General features: G+C 46.4%; 1 protein-coding gene across 1 annotated transcript in view; it reads left to right on the forward strand.

Moving 5' to 3' along the window:
* Positions 1-941: 941 nt before the first annotated feature.
* Positions 942-16,487, forward strand: part of Rapgef2 (Rap guanine nucleotide exchange factor (GEF) 2) — a gene marked incomplete at its 5' end in the record, with an annotated part of 168,074 nt that continues 152,528 nt past the window's right edge. The window contains 3 exon segments of the mRNA XM_013522900.1: positions 942-1,012; positions 6,624-6,680; positions 13,995-14,078. Coding sequence (XP_013378354.1) covers positions 942-1,012; positions 6,624-6,680; positions 13,995-14,078 — 212 coding nt within the window.

A 16,487-nucleotide genomic window follows, 5' to 3' on the forward strand; every position in this document is an offset into this window, starting at 1 on the left:
GGAAGACCGGCGCTCCCTGCCCGTGGCTCCCCATGCGCCAGGGGCCCTCCCTCCAGAGGTTTACAAATATTTTAAAAGACCTTTATTTTAGATTTTGACTAATATTTACAGGAGGAGTAAATATCCATTTAAATTGTCATTACGACAAACCACGTGTAATATAGGTATTGGAGTCTTAAAGTACTGATTCTTTGCTAGAATACTAATTCCTTGTCATGTATGAATGTGCACAGGACTTTACATTTTTACCTATGAACAACTTTTATGAATAACTTTGAATCTTTTTTCCTGTGTATTTTGGATCTAGAAAATAAGACATACTTTCTTTTTTTAAAGAGAAAATATTTAAATTTAACTCATTCTAAATGTATAAAATTGCATTTTGGTAAGACTTAAAAAATTGATTTCATACTCAGAATGCTTTTAAGTGTAGTCATGAAGCATCATGTATTACTTTTATGTTAAGATAATTAGAGTAATCATGGTATTGGCAAATAATGTATGTTTCAAAATTAAAACATATTTGCTATTTTGATATAAATGGTAGAAGGTAGATGATAAAGTGTAACTTACAAAGAATTTATTTTCCTAAGTTTGTCCATTTGTTTTAAAGAACAAATAGAATTTATTTGTCTCCAGTTGCATTCCATTTCTTCATGTTATGAATTTGATATTTTATTATTTTGGTTTATATTGGCTATCTCTTTATCTGTGACTGTAACTTAGAAATTTTGAGGGGGTTCTGTTTATTACTTCAAAAAGTTTTGTGCTTATCCCAACGGCAGTTGTAACTTGTAGAAGTCATCTTTTCTTGTAGTATTTATTTTTAATATCTGAGAAAACATTTTTTAGAAAGCTACCCATTGTATAATTTGTAATTTACTTTAGAAACCTTCATTCCCTAACAGTTTTAGTAATTTCTGTTCTTTTCTTTGAAACAGGACCTGGAAATAGTGTATTCCTATTTACACGGTATGGAAGCCTTGTCCAACCTGAGAGAGCATCAGCTTAGGTAGGTCACTTTAACGTGATGATAGAGTGCTGGAACTTCATATATGCCTTTATTATCAGTAAGTAGGCTCAAAGAAAACTTACTTATAAAACTGCGTTTTGTAACTCTTTATAAGTTTACAAAGTTGAATTGAGTCGTCCTCACACATTCTGTCCGCATTTCTGTTATGGTAATGTTCCTTGACCTCTCTTGCAGAGCGTTCTTCCCCTTGACTGAAAGGAGTAAATTCCATTTAGTGAACACACTAAAGGACCATCGTGTACCCTCTTGGCAAATAAAATTATACCGCTTAGTGCTGAGATACATTAGAAACCAGAATGTTTCTCGCTACTTGGAGAGTGATTCTGTTGACAATTTCAGTGTGTTTTAGGTGTTTGTGTAGACTTGACTTCTGTGTTGAGTGGTCTGCCTTTCTCTGAGAAACAGTTTCTCCTGTACTTGTTTCAGTGGCATCCATTCATGAAAAAATTTTATCACTTATCTGTGCTTCATAATAAAGAATAGAAGTGATTTTGCCTTAATTGTGTGTAATAGAAAATGGAAAGGACCCTGGAAGGTGCGTTACACATTAACACCAACTGGGGCAGAATGGGAAGGTCTTGTTTCCCCCAGCTGTGGCCAGTTGTGGTGCCAGCACTTTTAAATTATGAAAGGAATGTTTCTCCCATACTGTATACTTCTTCTTTACTCTTTAAACACTAATTAATTTTTGAGCATGTCAGTTTCATATTTCGTTGTTAATTGAAAAAAGTATCAGGAGGATTGAGTACTTCTAAAATTAAATTTTAAATGAAAATCATTTAAATTAAAGTAGATTGCAGATTAAGTGTTTAAAAATTCAGTCAAGTTTTATTAGGAAGGGCAAAACCGTTGGGATTTTAGAAGATGGCTCAAATTAAAGTGAGTAATTTTTTCATTTGGTATCTTATAACTTTTCAAAGATTTAATACTAATTGTTTAATTAAATGCAGTCTTCAAATGCAAATGTAATTAGTTAAAGTGCAAATACAAAGGTCACACCCTCATTGTGTACTGTGTATGAAACCACAATTGGATAATTTAGATATGTTGAGTGTGTTTAATATGTGTGGGTATAAAATTCAGGTGATAGGAATTTCATATCATAAAGAACTTTTAATACTTTTAAATATCTTTTCAAAATTTCCAAAATCACAAAAGTAGAAAAAAGAAATACAACGAAGTTCCACACACCCATCAACCAACTTCACAATTACCAACTTTTTGCCATTTCAAAGGTAATTTTTTTTTTTTTTTTTCCAGAAACAATTGATCAGTTTAAGGGCATAGTATAGTCTAAATCTTACAAAGTCTGTTTTGGAGCTTGACAAATTAGTTTATATAACTCCATAGTTATGGGGAGAGGTCTTTGAGATATTTATCTTATTCATCCTGGATTGAAAAGTCTTACATATGGACAACATCAGTTTAACTAAGTTGGTTTTTGTTGTTGTTGTTGTTGTTTTGTTTTGTTTTGTTTTGTTTTTTTTTTCCCCGTACCAGGAATCGAACTGACGATCTTGTGCTTGCCAGGCAGGCGCTGTGCCACTGAGCTAAATCCCCAGCCCCACTAAGTTGGTTTTCTAAGAACAAGATCAGGATACCAAATGAATTATAACAGAAATCGAGGTACAGATCAACCTAAGGACTTGAATAAATGGGTTTATAATACGTACTCCTATTTCTGGGAAAAACAGATATATCTCTTTTAGGTTATTTTCTTTGAATTTTATAAGTAAGTTTTACCAGAATTAGTAGAGAACAGTTAAAACTTTCATATAATACAGTTTTTCAGTTTTAGAAAATCAAATGCTCCTAGCGGGGACTTTAAATTGGTATGTCCAGTGACAGGCAGGCAGTGGCACCCTCCCTGTGGCGGTCCCGCCCCACAGAGGCCCCGGAGCCCAGCCCTGCGCCCAGCCCTGCTGGAGTCACATACTTCTCTGCAGTCTGGAGGTTCTCTTGAGAACTGTATGTTTTTCAGCACAATTTAAACTATTGTTTAAGTGTTTATTCCCTTAGTCCTTACAGATTAGGAGCAGCATGTTTGCCAAGTAGGAAAAGTGCTGCAGTTAGGAGCAGAGACCAAAAATTGTTAAAAAGCAGAGTAATTGCTTGAGGCTGTTCAGTGGGGCTTTTGGTTTGTTTGTTTTTGCCTTGGGATTGAACCGAGGGCCTTTTGTAGTCTAGGCAAGTTCTCTGTCACTGAGCTACATCCTTATGCAGCCCTAGTGTTAAAAGCAAGAGCCTGCTGGAAATACATATTTTGTTCATCACTATAGATGGATGTCACTAATTTATAGGCTCGTTTAGATCATTTTCCTTTACAAGTTCAGGGGAGATGTTTCCTTTTGCTGAACATTTGCTAATAATGTTTAAAGACAAACACTTTTTGGTACTATTTTATTTAAGACATTGTCATAGGAGATAGTTTATCATGACTTTCTGATAGTATTGGTTCCATTTATTTCTTTTGTAAGTGTTCATTGATTGCACGTGTACCAAGTGCTAGATGCTGATGGAGACTGGAGACTCATCGATGACATAGATCAGACCCTGCCATCCCTGAACTTGTGCTGCTAGCGGGACAGGCAGGACTGACAGAAATGGTCAGTGCTGTTTCGTTCAGACATTCGTGGCTGGGCGTATTAAGCATGGGTGACGAGCTGCTCTGACCTTGGAGTCAGAGGTGGTGACACTGAGATGGAACAGCCATGCAGGAATTTGTGCGGTGTGGAGGAGTCTTTCCTGTGTGGTAAGAACAGGGTTTGTGTGCGCTGGGGGGAGGCCTGGTAAGGAAGTAAGTGTAGCGGAGCTAGTGCAGCAGTTTGGGGAGAGCCTGTATTCAAGCATAAAGGAGTTTGGACTGTCTTCTATGGGCTGTGGCGATTACGGGCAGAGGTGTGAGATGATCTGATTCCAAGTTTGGAAAGATCTCTGGAAGCCAGGTGGAGAATGGGCAACAGGCATGCGAGAGTGGAAGCGTAAGTCACACTGGGGATCCTATAAAAGATGAAGACCATATAACGACGTTTGGCTGGGTCTTACTGGAGGAGATGGTTGTCTTAGATGTTTTCTCATTGCTGGGTCAAAATACCCGACACACATCAGGTAGAGGTTTATTTTGGCTCACAGTTTATAGAGGTTTCAGTCCACACTTGGCTGTTTCCAAGGCAGGTGATGTGGCAGGTGGGTCTAGCAGAGGAGAAGCAGCTTACAGCATAGCTGTCCAGGAATAGGGCCACCTGTGTAACTCCCTTCCAGGCCACGCCCCCAGGGACCACCTCTTCCCGCCAGGCTTTGCCTCCTGACACCACACCCAGCTACAAGCCCAGCAGTGGACTTGTCCAGGGCCACACATCTGTGAGCCCATGAGGCTTTGTGGGTTCCTCCCAGTGGTGAATCTGGTCAGTTCTGGGGGAGGACTCTTGGAAACAGGTGCCGGCAGAAAGACGGATGTGAAGAAGACACAGGACAGGGTGATGACTGCAGGGAAGCAGGAACACGTGGGTGCTGACTTTGGGAAAGCAGATTTTGGGTGAGAAACTCAAGTTCCGTTTTGGACAGTGGAAATGTGAGGTGGCTGTTGAATGTTCAGGATTTACTTGGCTATGTGTTGATGAGAGTTTGGGTCTGGGGCATCGCTTTCAGAGTCATCAGTGTATGAATTCTGTGTGACAGCGTAAACTGAGTGAGACTCCATACGTGGAGAGGGGGGCCAAGAACTGGCCTCTGGAGGTGACAGGAGCGGGTCCGTAGAGGAGCAGAGCGAGGAACGCCAAGGAGACGGGAAATGTGACTGGGTAGTTAAGTGCAGCCCGGCAAAACCAGGACAGGAGCCTCGAGAAGATGCGTATTGTGTGAGGAGAAAGGCGCTAAGGCCAGGTAGGGTTTGGATGAGGAGGAGGATGCTGACGACATCTAGAGCCGTTGTTTGGCGTTTCAGGACCAAATCACAGGAGAAGCTGAGAAGTGAAGGTGGAGAGTGTAGACAGCTCTGGAAGGAGATGCTCTGTAATGGAGAAACCCAAGTGTAGAGGCTCTCTGGAGGGAGGGACGCTTGGCGGTGCTCACAGCGGAGGAGGGGCAGAGCTGTGCGTCTGTTGGTGAAGTGACTGAGTGGGAAGGGAGCAGACTGCACAGGAGAAGGGGCAGGGAAGGCGGGGCGAGGACAGGAGCCAGTGGTGCTTCTTAAACTCACCACTGTGACCGTCACCCCTTCCTGTGAAGAACTGTGATCTGACCTGTTGAAGCAAACTGTTCAGTGATGTCTGTCTGAGATTTGCCTCTGCTCCTGGAATAGGGGCACTTGGTGGACATGTTGTGAGAGAGAGGTTGAGGACGAGGACCTCAGCAGGAGCACTCAGGAGCAAGCCAGTCATGGTGCTTGAGGACAGCCCCAGTGAAGGAGGCAGCCAGGTGCAGGATTGCACTGCTTGCTGTTTATTTAGAACTCACTGTGGGAAATGTGGCCCTGGTAACACAAGACCAGTGCATCTCCCTGACGTGGGCCGGAAGGAGGGGCTTCCAAGGCAGTCAGGACATCAGTGACGTCCCTGAGCTGGAACGCACTTGACTCGTCTCAAGCTAGTATCAGGGTGGCAGACACAGTGCTGCCGTTAATGGCACCGGGGCCCAGGCTGTAGAGCTCCAGGCACCACCTTTACAGCTCTGTGTATTTGTAGTGTTGGGAAGGTGCAGGGGCAACTGAGCAGGGCTCTTGGGGGCAGCCATGCAGCTCTGCTCCCAGACATGTGTGGTCCTGTCAGCCTGGATCCCCGCAAGGGGGTGGGGTTGGAAGAGCAAAGAGGAAAAGTTGGGCTTAGCAAACAGGAGGGGCGGGTGTGCATTGATCCTGGTGGGAGGCTGCTTGGGGAGCAGCAGCCCCCTGTCCCCAGATGGAGGTGCTGTTGGAGCCGTCCTCACGCTGCAGCCAGCGCCCGCTTCCTGTGCACGGCTCCTTGCCCAGAGAGGCAGTCATTGTGAGGGGCATTGCTCGAACACCTCATTGTGACTCGCACAGTGTGATGCGTCTTTATTCCTGTTCTTGACATAATTTTAAATATTTGAACCTTATTCATGGTTTCATAATTTCACAGTTTTTTCCTTTGGGATGAATTGGCTGCAGTAACTAATTCTAAGGCTTGCATTGTCATTGGTCATAAAAATACTGAGTCAGTACAAGTGTGCTTTTGTCTACAGCTCCATACTGGTTAAGTAGTGTTGATGTGGAGCTGTGAATGATGTTATCACTTTTTAAGTTAATAGGGTTTTCTTTCCAGCTTTGTGGTTCCCTCTCATTCTCTTTCTGCCTCAGGAAACATTAATTTGGCCAGATACCATTGCCACAGCATAAAATACCCCCAAAAAGTAAGTGTGGCAAAGCTGACCCCTTATGTCTGTTTTCCAGCATATCACTGTATTTAATTTCATTAACGTGGGTATGAGTAATGTGTTTCTTGAGGGTGATAAGTGATTGTGGTGAGCGGTTTAAATACTCTTGACTTTCAAGACTACGTGATTTATTTAACTTTTTAAAGTCTTACTGGTTTTTTACTCAAATGCTGAACTTATTTCTTTTTCCCTTTTGCAGGTTAATGTGTGAAACTGTGAGATATGAAAGACACGAAGCAAATGAAGTTTTATACTAGTAGGTGTTTCTTTTCTGTTTGTACAATGTATAATGCAATGACTAAATTTCCTTAAAATATCAAAGAAGTATTAGTAATGGTTGGCCAAGTCAGCAAAACCTTGTTTTTGTGTTAACTTACTTTTTAGTGGTTTAGAAATGTGGAACATTTCAGCTGTTTCCCGTTGTAAAAGGGCAGTTTGCAGTCCTATCCTGATAAGTTCACATTATCTTTATCTGTTAAGTGTGGGTTGGAGATACCGTTGCATATTAGGAGTATTTGTCATTTTTATCATTATGAAATATGAAATAGCGTAGTCTTTCCAACAGGACAGAACAAATATTCCCACAGCTACACTCGATGAGATGTGAAGATAGTGTGTGTAAGGGGCGTGTTTCAGTCTGTACTGCTTTCAGAAATAGGAAGATAAACTGCCCATAGCTCTTTGGGTATGGTTTCTTTTTTAAATTGTACTGATAGTCCTTTGAGGTGAGTAATATATTTCATAAGAAATGACAGCTGAGTTTTTAAAACTGTGGTAGACACATAATAGATAAATGACATTAGATATATGAACTGACTTACTGGGTGTACTGTTGGTTTGATTGTGTTTACCATGAGTGACTGTTGTTCAGTTGACTTTGCTTCCTGTTTTTCAAAGCACTTACTGCATAATTACTCCCTTCCAGGCCTATTATAGGGAATATTTATTGAATAAATAAAATACATCTTCTGCCCTTAGGAGTCCAAAACCTGTTGAGAGTGGTAGAAATAGAAAAAAGGAAAATGACAACAGAAACTCCCAAACCAAAGTAACTGTGGGAACATAGATTTGTACAGAGGGTTGGAAACGTAGAGAGGGGCGTGTGCCTTCTGAACTAGGTGTCAGAAGTGTGCTCAGTTGTCTGGGGCACGTGGTTTTGTCACAAGAAGCAGAATGTGCAGAGACCCCTGTGGAAGAGGTCTGGCTGGACATTTGCACACTGGCCAGTTTTGTGTGACGGCCCGTGTGCGCCGGAGACTTGCAGCCAGGTCCTCGTGGATGTGTTCTTTAAAAAACAGTCTCCACTTTTTCAGGCAACTACAAGTGAGTTTTTTCCCTCCCAAATTGTTACTCAATTCATTATGGAAAATTATAAAAACTGGTAATCTTACAGATAGTGGCTCCCCAAGGACTACTCATCATCTAACATTTTAACTCATGGCCAGTTATGTTTCATCTTTCTGTTCCTCTCCCAATTATAAGTGGATTATTTAGAACCAAATCCCAGACGTCATATCCGGCCGTGTACCTTTGCAGGAGACAAGTTCTTGCTAAGTTTCTCGCTCGTCCTCAGCTTGAACTTGACCTCCTGCCTCAGCCTTTCAGGTAACTGTTGTTGTAGGCATGTTCCACTGCGTTCCGCTAAAATAATTGTTTCTTTCAGGAGCATTAAAAGCTATCAGTAGAGTGGATGCACAGATACGGTGTGTGGAAGCTGGGGTGACTATGCCTGACAGTCACTGAAGCAGACCAGTGCAGTCAGCACTAATTTCCTGTGACTTGTCCTCCCCTCTGGAATGTGGTTCTGGCAATGTTAATGACGGAGCCGGGGCAAACATTTAACAAGCCTGTCTGTGCCCCGCGTGCTCTCCAAGTGCTCTGTCTGCTTTAACCCGTGCCTACTCTTCAGGGTCTCTGAGGCGGCTGCTAGCGCTCACCCCAGTTTCATATGAGGAGAAGCTGAGGCTGCCCCCGTCCCATTGGCTGAAGTGAGAGCTGCGTGTGAGCCTGGTGTTGGGGTTGTGCAGCCTCGACTGTCAGCCCAGGCAGCAGCATTGTTGGACCTGTTCATGCTGTTGCACCGAAGCGGATGGGTTTGCGTGTGGGGTAGATGCACAGCCCTTCCTGCCTTGTTCTGCTCACGGGGGACAGCAGCAGCCAAAGCCCCGGCTGCCCATGCACGTTCTCATGGTCCCCGACCGTGCTGTTCATGACTGCACGGCACCTCAGTGGAAGGTAGAGTGCTCTGTCGGTAAACCAGCACGGTGTAGACAGTGGCCGTGAGCCGAGCCGACAGCGGGAAGGCAGGTCGTACATAACCCTGCATGCAGTTCCCTTGAGTTTGTACCCTGACTTGATTCTAGTGATCGCTTACGTTGTGCTACACTGAGGTCGTAGCACTAGTGAGCAAGGAGAAGCCTATGGCAAGCAGTGAAGCCTGATTTCGTAAGACCAGAATTTAGAGACTGATTATAGATTGACATAATCAGATCCCTGGTGTTGGGCCAGTCTGCGGCCCTTGAACGGGCACGCTTCTACTTTTACCAGTTTGTGTAAGTGCAGTTTTGAAAACGAAAGAACACGTTGTTTGAGGTGCGCATAATCTGTGACCCTGTGATGAGCATAGCGCCATCTTGGGGGCCTGTTGCTAGCTTGTGTGGAAATGTCTTGTTTGTTCTTGTCCTCTGTTGAGCTTCGTGTGAAGACCAGAGTACAGTCGGAGTATGAGAGACTGTCAGACTTCGGCTTTATGACCAAGAGATGAGTAGTCCTTTTCCCTATTACGTTGTTGTGCTGGTGACTTTTAGGTCAGTGCCATAATAATTTCACCCGGTAAGCGGTTCCCAGGTTCTTTGGTGTTACTGTCATACCCTGTTTGTGGGTTTCCAGCTCCTGAAACGAGTGGAAAATAAAGGTTTTCTGAGCAATTTAAATATTAAACTCACATATCTTTTTCTTTTTGAGCTTTCAAGTGCAGTATTTTCTTTACAATTTAGGTTTTTAGGGAATAGGACAAAAATCGTCTTCTACCTTTTAAATGGTACTTGTTTGCATGTGGTGGGCATTGTATACTTACATAGTTTAACCTGTGAACTTCGTTATTTTATAGTTTACTTTCCACCTCCCTCAGTTCTCAAGGTAGAGCATGGACTCTGAAGTTGTTAACTCCTGGTGGTATTTTTTCTAAAATATGATGAATACCTCATTCCTTCGTAGAAGCTCTGTGTGCATTTACCTTTCTTTTGTCCTGGTGTCACTGGAGGATCACTTCCGGTGTGTTGCTTTAATTTACCCATTGAGCTTACTTTGTGCATTAGCCACACAAAAATCTATAATACAGGGTTTCTCGCTCTCTCTCTCTCCCCCTCCCTCTCTCTCTCCCTCTCTCCCTCCCCTTCTCCCTCTCCCTGTCCTGCTCTCTATCTCTCTCTCCCCTTCCCCCCCACACTCCCCCCCTCCTTGGTGGACACCCTGGAGGAAACGGACTTTATTCTGTCCTTGGTTGCTCTTTGCTGCCCCCTGCTGCTTGTCATTGGTGATGGTCTGGGTTTTTTTGGAATTTTTTTTTTTTTTTTTCCTCTTTGGTACCGGGAATCAAACTCACGACCTTGCACTTGCCAGGAAGGCACTGTGCCGCCGAGCTAAATCCCCAGCCGCTATTAATGTTTTGTTTTGTTTGACCTTATTAATTCCTTCCTTGCTCAGGCTTGTGGAGGGTCTTGTCAATCTCGACCTTGGCTTCTGCGGCTTTCTTTTTGTCCATGGAGGATGGGATGTGTGGGAATCACACCAACTATCCATTCTTAGTTTGGTCTAAAAATCATGGGTCTTCTTTCTGCATGTGTGTAGCCTGTCAGGGAGATATGCAGAGTACTGCTTTGATATTTGGACTCTTTTAGACTTTTCTTTTCTACCTGTTTCTGGCACTGTCAGACATGATACTTGGAAATACATAGCATTCTTCCATGATTGAGCTTTGGACCATGTCTCAAAAAAAACACAACACACAAACGCACAAAGACTAACTGACTAAGCGAAACAGATTTTGATGGTGACATGTTACAAGAAAGAATTTTGAGTGGAAACTAAATGTGAGTTCTGTAAGAGATAGATAGGAAGAAGAAGACTTTTCTAGCATAGAACTATTTCTAGGATTGTTTACCATAGGAGTCACTGTGTTGCATTGTTAGTCCCAGTTAGCCAAAGAGGGACGCCTGAGGAACAGAGCAGTTATGGCCGGTGCAGAGCCTGCTGTGAAGCGAGTGCACCGTGTGTGCAGCGGTGCTTGCTGCCCGAGTGATCGTTCTCCCCAAGTGCTTACTCCAGTACGGTTCCTCCGAGTTACCTCTGGCGTGTCCTGTGAGGAGAAGTGGCTGGGGGTGTGAGTCAGCTTTCTAGGGACCTGCAGAGGACATCTCAGTGTGACGCCCTTTGAAGTCCATCCCTGTAACAGGATACTGAGAGAGCAGAGTTAGAGAGGAGAGGTTTGTTTCACCGACAGTTGCAGAGGTTCAGCATGGGCCTCTGCCCGGTGCCTGTCCCTCGGGGGCGGCACCCGAGGCCCGCGGGAGGACCAGAGGAGGAAGCTGCTCGCCGGGGGCGGCTGGGAGGTGGAGACCGGGCTGGGCCCATGGCACTCACCGCACCCAGGGCCGCACTGCCGTGCCTGCAGATCTTCTCCGCGGCCTTCCTGAACGGAGCATCAGCCCTGACTGGAGGACCCAGCAGCGCTCAGGGTGCTGGAATAGGGCCTCACCGTGCTGGCCTGCTTTAAACCTGCTGCCTGTCCCCCACGTGTGCTCAGGATCCGTGACAGGAGGGTGCGATTGGAAACCTTGTGCTTATCTTGTCCCTGTTAACTCGCCCCTAGAGTTGACAGGTAGGAAGTCATTGAAAAGTCAGTTGGTGTTTGTCACCGTCTCCACGTTGCAGTCTAGACATCCGTGCCACACGTGGTACTTTTCAGCATGGTAAAACCATTTGCATTTAATGATTATTTTCATGTAATCCTGGCAGCAGCTCTAGTGACTTGCTCCAGGCCACACAGTGTTTTGTCTTTCCAACACTAGAGACTGAACTCAGGGCTTTGCGCCGAGCTATGTCTGCAGCCCATGAGTTTAGATAGTTCTGAGATGGGGTCTTGCCTAGTTGCCGGGCCGGGCCTGAACTCAGCGCCGGGCCTGAACTCAGCGCCGGAGAAGGCTGGGGTAGCAGCTGCGCCCGAACAGGCCTGGCAGTGCGATCCACTGTGCTTTCCTTTTTTTAGATTTAAATTTTGTCTTTTTGAGGCAAGGTCTCACTCTGAAGTTCAGGCTGGCCTCAAGCTCACTGTGTAGCCCTGCTGGCCCTGAACTTGCAGCCTCCTGCCTCAGCCTCCAGAGTATTGGTGTTATGGCTCTTCGTTTTCTAGGCTTTATTTCCCCATACCATTGTATTTATGATGAAGGGAAAGTTCTAAGAATAGATTAAAATGAGTTTACTAAAAATCCCTTTTTTCCTTCCTGTTTCTTTTGTTACCAAAAATGTTTAAACTAGTTTTGAGTCTGGCAGATGATATCATTTTTACTTGGCACGAGGAAGAATTTAATAATAACGCTCTTAACTTGTATTAACAAAGATAACCAACGCCCCCCCCACTAGCTGCCTGATCATTGGTTGCAAAACCTAATGATCTAAAAAACTGGAGAGAAAAGGATGTGGGTCATTTGGAAGTGCGTGCATGTGGGTGCGAGAAATGAGTTCACCTCTGCAGCTGTCCCTTGGGACCAAGCTGTGGGACAGTGCTCGTGCTCCGCTTGCCCGGTGGCCCGCCCCTGTTCACGAAGTTGCTCGAGAAGGGGCTTGGGAAGATCAGGGCCAAGCGGCTTCGCTGTGGCTGCCCTGCGTCCGGAGCAGCACGCTGGTGACAGTGGCCAGGTAGCAGTGATTGGTGTTGTGCAAGTAAGATTCAGTGACCTTTAGAAACTTCAGAATCCATTTACCAAAAGGGCAAAGCACTCGAGGCGCTGGCTGGGGTGCCCTGGGCCCGCGCCACCCGTGGCTGTGGGTCTTGCCGTCTGTGGTGTCCTGGGGGAGCTGGTGGGACTGCCGGGGACTGCAGTGCTGGCGCCAGAAGCCCCGGGTGAGGAGGCAGAGACGCAGCCTGCCCCTTGGCGAAGCCGGGCTGTGTTGGGATTCGTCCTTTTATAGGAGCTGAGCCGGTAGCCCAACTAATTAGTTTGACACACTTACCTGTGTAAAACAAATCAACCGGTGCTAGAAAGCGTCATAAACGGAGTCAGAGGTTAGCTGCGCCCTGGGGGAGAAGTACTCGCAACTGGAGTTTTCAGAAAGAGAATGTTCTTAATGGTAGTGAGGTTTAATCAAGGTAGGAAGAGAAACGGACCGCGCAGAGCGAGTGGGCCGGTGACCGTGGGAGCAGGCGTGAACGCGGCTCCGCGCAGACGCGCTGGCCCAGAGGGGCTCCGTGGGGCACGCCCAGAACAGGGAGCGGGAGTGAGGTACACGGGGTGGAAGGTGCAGCCGGGACTCTCAGACGTAGAAGTGGCTGGTGAACATGAGACAGAGGCCCTCACAGTACGAAAAGCAAAGGGAAAGTAAAACCCAGACTGCATGTTCTGGAGGCTTGGCAGAGCCCCGGGTTGCCTGGAAGTCGCGGGGCGCAGGCTGCCCTCCTCCAGGGCCCTTCTCTTCCTGCGCCCCAATCCGGGCCTTGCCAGGGCAGCGGCTCGTTTGCCTTCCAGTTGTGAGCGCCCAGAGACGCCCTTGGCAGAAGGCTCTACCCTTGTGATAAAGGGGAGCAGCGCACCCGCGGGCAAGGGAGGAGCGTGGCGCGGGCGGCCCGGAGGTGTGGCGCGGGAGACCCAGCGCTGTCCCCGGCGCCTTCGGTGCTGCTGCGTGCTCGCTGCAAGCAGCGCTCCCACCTGTCTGGACGTACTTGCGTGTGGCTGAGCGCGCAGGAGGGACTGTCGGTAGGCGTTGGCGTTGGCGAGGGCCAGCTGGGGAAGGATTCCCACGCCCTGCGGCGGGAAATGCGCCGGGAAGCCGGCTTCAGGGGCGGAGCGATCCAGGAGCTGCCGCCAGGGGGCGACAGCGTGCGGAGCGCGCCGTGGTGGCTCTGCGTCCGCGGGGAGTGAGCCGCGTGCACGCGTGTGACCACGCGAGGGTGTTCTCAGAGGCGCGTTCGCGGTGTGCTGGAGCCATGTGGGAACTTGGCAGGGAGGGGCAAGAGTGGGAGGATTGACTTCTGATTTTTGTATTTTTTATTTCGCGAAGCAAGTGAAAGTATTTTCTGTTCAGAAAATCAAACTAAAAGATAAAACTTGGAATGGTAGGTGCTATAGGGGCCTAAGGAAATTTAAAATATGTAACTACGCCAATGAATAGCTTACTTCAGAGATACGAGTCTTGTAGGCTGTTCCTACTACTGGAACAGTGTGACTGTTGTGTGTTTATTTTATGCTGTTCATTACAGTTGTGTAAATAACACGGGTGCTGTACTTTGCTATATGTATTTTTTGTTGTTGCAGATAATCATCTCATCCTATTACCATTTTGTTTTTTTTTTCAGTCCTGATGATATTGGGACCTGCTGGTATATCCTGCTGTCTGGTTCCGTGTTCATTAAGGAGTCCATGTTTCTCCCAAGAAGCAGGTACTGTATAGAGCTCTACAGTGATTCATGAAGCTTGAAATTCTTTTGCAGAATTATCGTGCTGATACAAAGCAAGGCAGTACTTCGGGGTTGTTATATATAAATCTTCAAGAAATGCCTGTGTTATGCTGTAAACGCTGTTTTAGTCTCGTTAACACGGGACAAGAACCATGCTGGTGACACGTAATTTATTACAGGGTCACATCAAGTGTTTTAGGGCACACTCATTCATTCCCAGGATGGCTTCAGTGGAAAGGAGCTAAGTTCGCTAAGAGCACGGGAGGCAGGCTCGCACCGCTCGGGGAGGAGGCCAGGAGGCCCGCCCCGGCCATCTGGGCCGAGAGAGGGAGGCAGGAACTGCTGTGAGGACCTCTGCAGGTGGCCTGTCCAGCCTCCCACGTTTGCGTCTGTCTGTGCTTCGCTTGCCGCTCTCAGGCTCTTGATTCCCCTCTCTGGGTGGCCTGGGCTTACAGGTGCTGGCTGCTGGTTTACGATTCTTGGCCTGGTGCCCCATTTGATTGCACTGCTTGTCTTTTCCTTGGATTCTTTAGAAGTCATCTGATTGGCCCAGCCTGGGGCAAGTGCACACATGTGTTCTGATCAGCTGTGGCCAGAAAACGTTAGGGACCCATCTACTAAAACACCACCACCTGAGTTCATGCTCACTCCTGAGCCTCAGTAGTTCTCTTTTTCTCCTAATTTTGTAGTTTTTTTACAGATAGCTATTTTTATTTGGACTAAAGGTTTTTACCTAAGTATTTCTATTTTCCATTATTAAATATTTAAATTGAATACATTTATAGCATTCTCTATTACCTAACTCCTATAAAAATATTCTAGTATATTCTGGGTAAATAATTCTGAATGGATTAGAGTCATGTTAAGAATCTATTTAAAGATGTGAGCAGTTTTTATAAATAGTGTCAGTGACACAGGGAGGAGGACTTTTATCCTGGAGACAGGATTGCCTGGGTGTGGCCACAAGGGGCTTGGATGGGCTGGGGGTCCAGAATGGAAAGGAAAGGGTGTTGGGGCGGAGCACCAGGTTGAACCAATTGTCACCATCACCATTGGTGTGCTTCTCCTGCTGTCCCCTCTGCCTCTCCAAGGTCATCTGGCGAGCATGGTCTCCTGCGAGGGACTCTCCATTTCCTGTTTGTTCTTCTCAACAGTAGCAAGGGCCATAATGACGAGAACAGCATCGATAGTGATAACAGCAGTAGAGGCAGCAATAGGTGTAATAGTACTGGAACAGCTGAGGCTTTTACGGTGCTTCCAGTTTGCCACGCACCGTTTTGAATGTCTTGTGTGTGTTAAATTGCTTACTGTCACTGTTCTCCTTTGAGGTACTGGAACTACGGCCTGAGTTTTATAGTTAGAGAGACTTGGGTGCGTGGGCACCTGAGGGTGTTACTAGCAGCCCCGAGCTGCTGCTGCTTTGAAACAGGGTCGTGCAGTGTATTCCAGGCTGGCCTCGAACCCACTACTCCTGAGGTTGTCTAGGATGCCTGGACTGACTGTGGCCCAGCTCCTATAATTCTAGGAATCCTGCTTCCAGAGGGGTGGAGAGTTAGACACTCTGCTCTCCCTCTCACAGGGCGTACTGTTTTGTCCCTTGGCGCTCTGTCTGAGCGTGTATTTCTGAGCTTGGAAGGTATAGGCAAACAGTGTTTGAGCACTGGGATTATACATAATGTTGGCATATAAAGTAATAACAGTTACTGTGTCATTTTCAGAGATACAAGGAAACACCAGCTGAAGCCTTCCCCGTCATTGTTGAGTGCTGTAGACACTCTTGTTTCTCGCCTCAGCATGGCCTTTGTGCGGAGACTCGCCGTTTGCGTGTGACTCCGGGTCTTGTACGGGTTAGAGTGCGCACACGTGCGCTCGCCGCCTGACCCTGAGATCCCTTGCACAGGCTACTCTGCAGAGCTTTTCATGCCCATTTAATGACTTTCATGACCAGTTCTTTCAACCTTGGTAATTAAAAGGGCAACAAGTACTTTTTAAGTCTTTATTATATATCATGCTGTAGTGAACATGAGTTGGAATTTACCCGTCGCAGGAAGGGCCCCGCAGTAACTGCGGTGTTGGCTCAGTGCGGCGTCTGTTGCAGAAACAGAAGCCGCCACTAGTCAGTGACAGCTTGTGTGGCTTCCGCCGGGAGAACCCTGTGCTGTGTTCTAGAGGCGCAGGACTTGCAGCTCAGACCTGTTTCATGGGCATGTTGGGCTCTGCGTCTCACTATTTTAAAAGATGACATGAGTGCCCCTGTGGCTGGCTGGAGGTCAAGTGCACGCAAGTCAGGGCTTTGTTGGGGTGAAGGGACGGTATTTCAGGCTGAGTGACCGGCCAGCACTATATATAGGCTGCTCCTTCTCGGTGTCCTCGGTGACATTTGTGCTGCCC

The sequence above is a fragment of the Chinchilla lanigera genome, unplaced genomic scaffold, assembly GCF_000276665.1.
Source record: "Chinchilla lanigera isolate Chin_1 unplaced genomic scaffold, ChiLan1.0 scaffold00070, whole genome shotgun sequence".
NCBI classification, from domain to species: domain Eukaryota; kingdom Metazoa; phylum Chordata; class Mammalia; order Rodentia; family Chinchillidae; genus Chinchilla; species Chinchilla lanigera.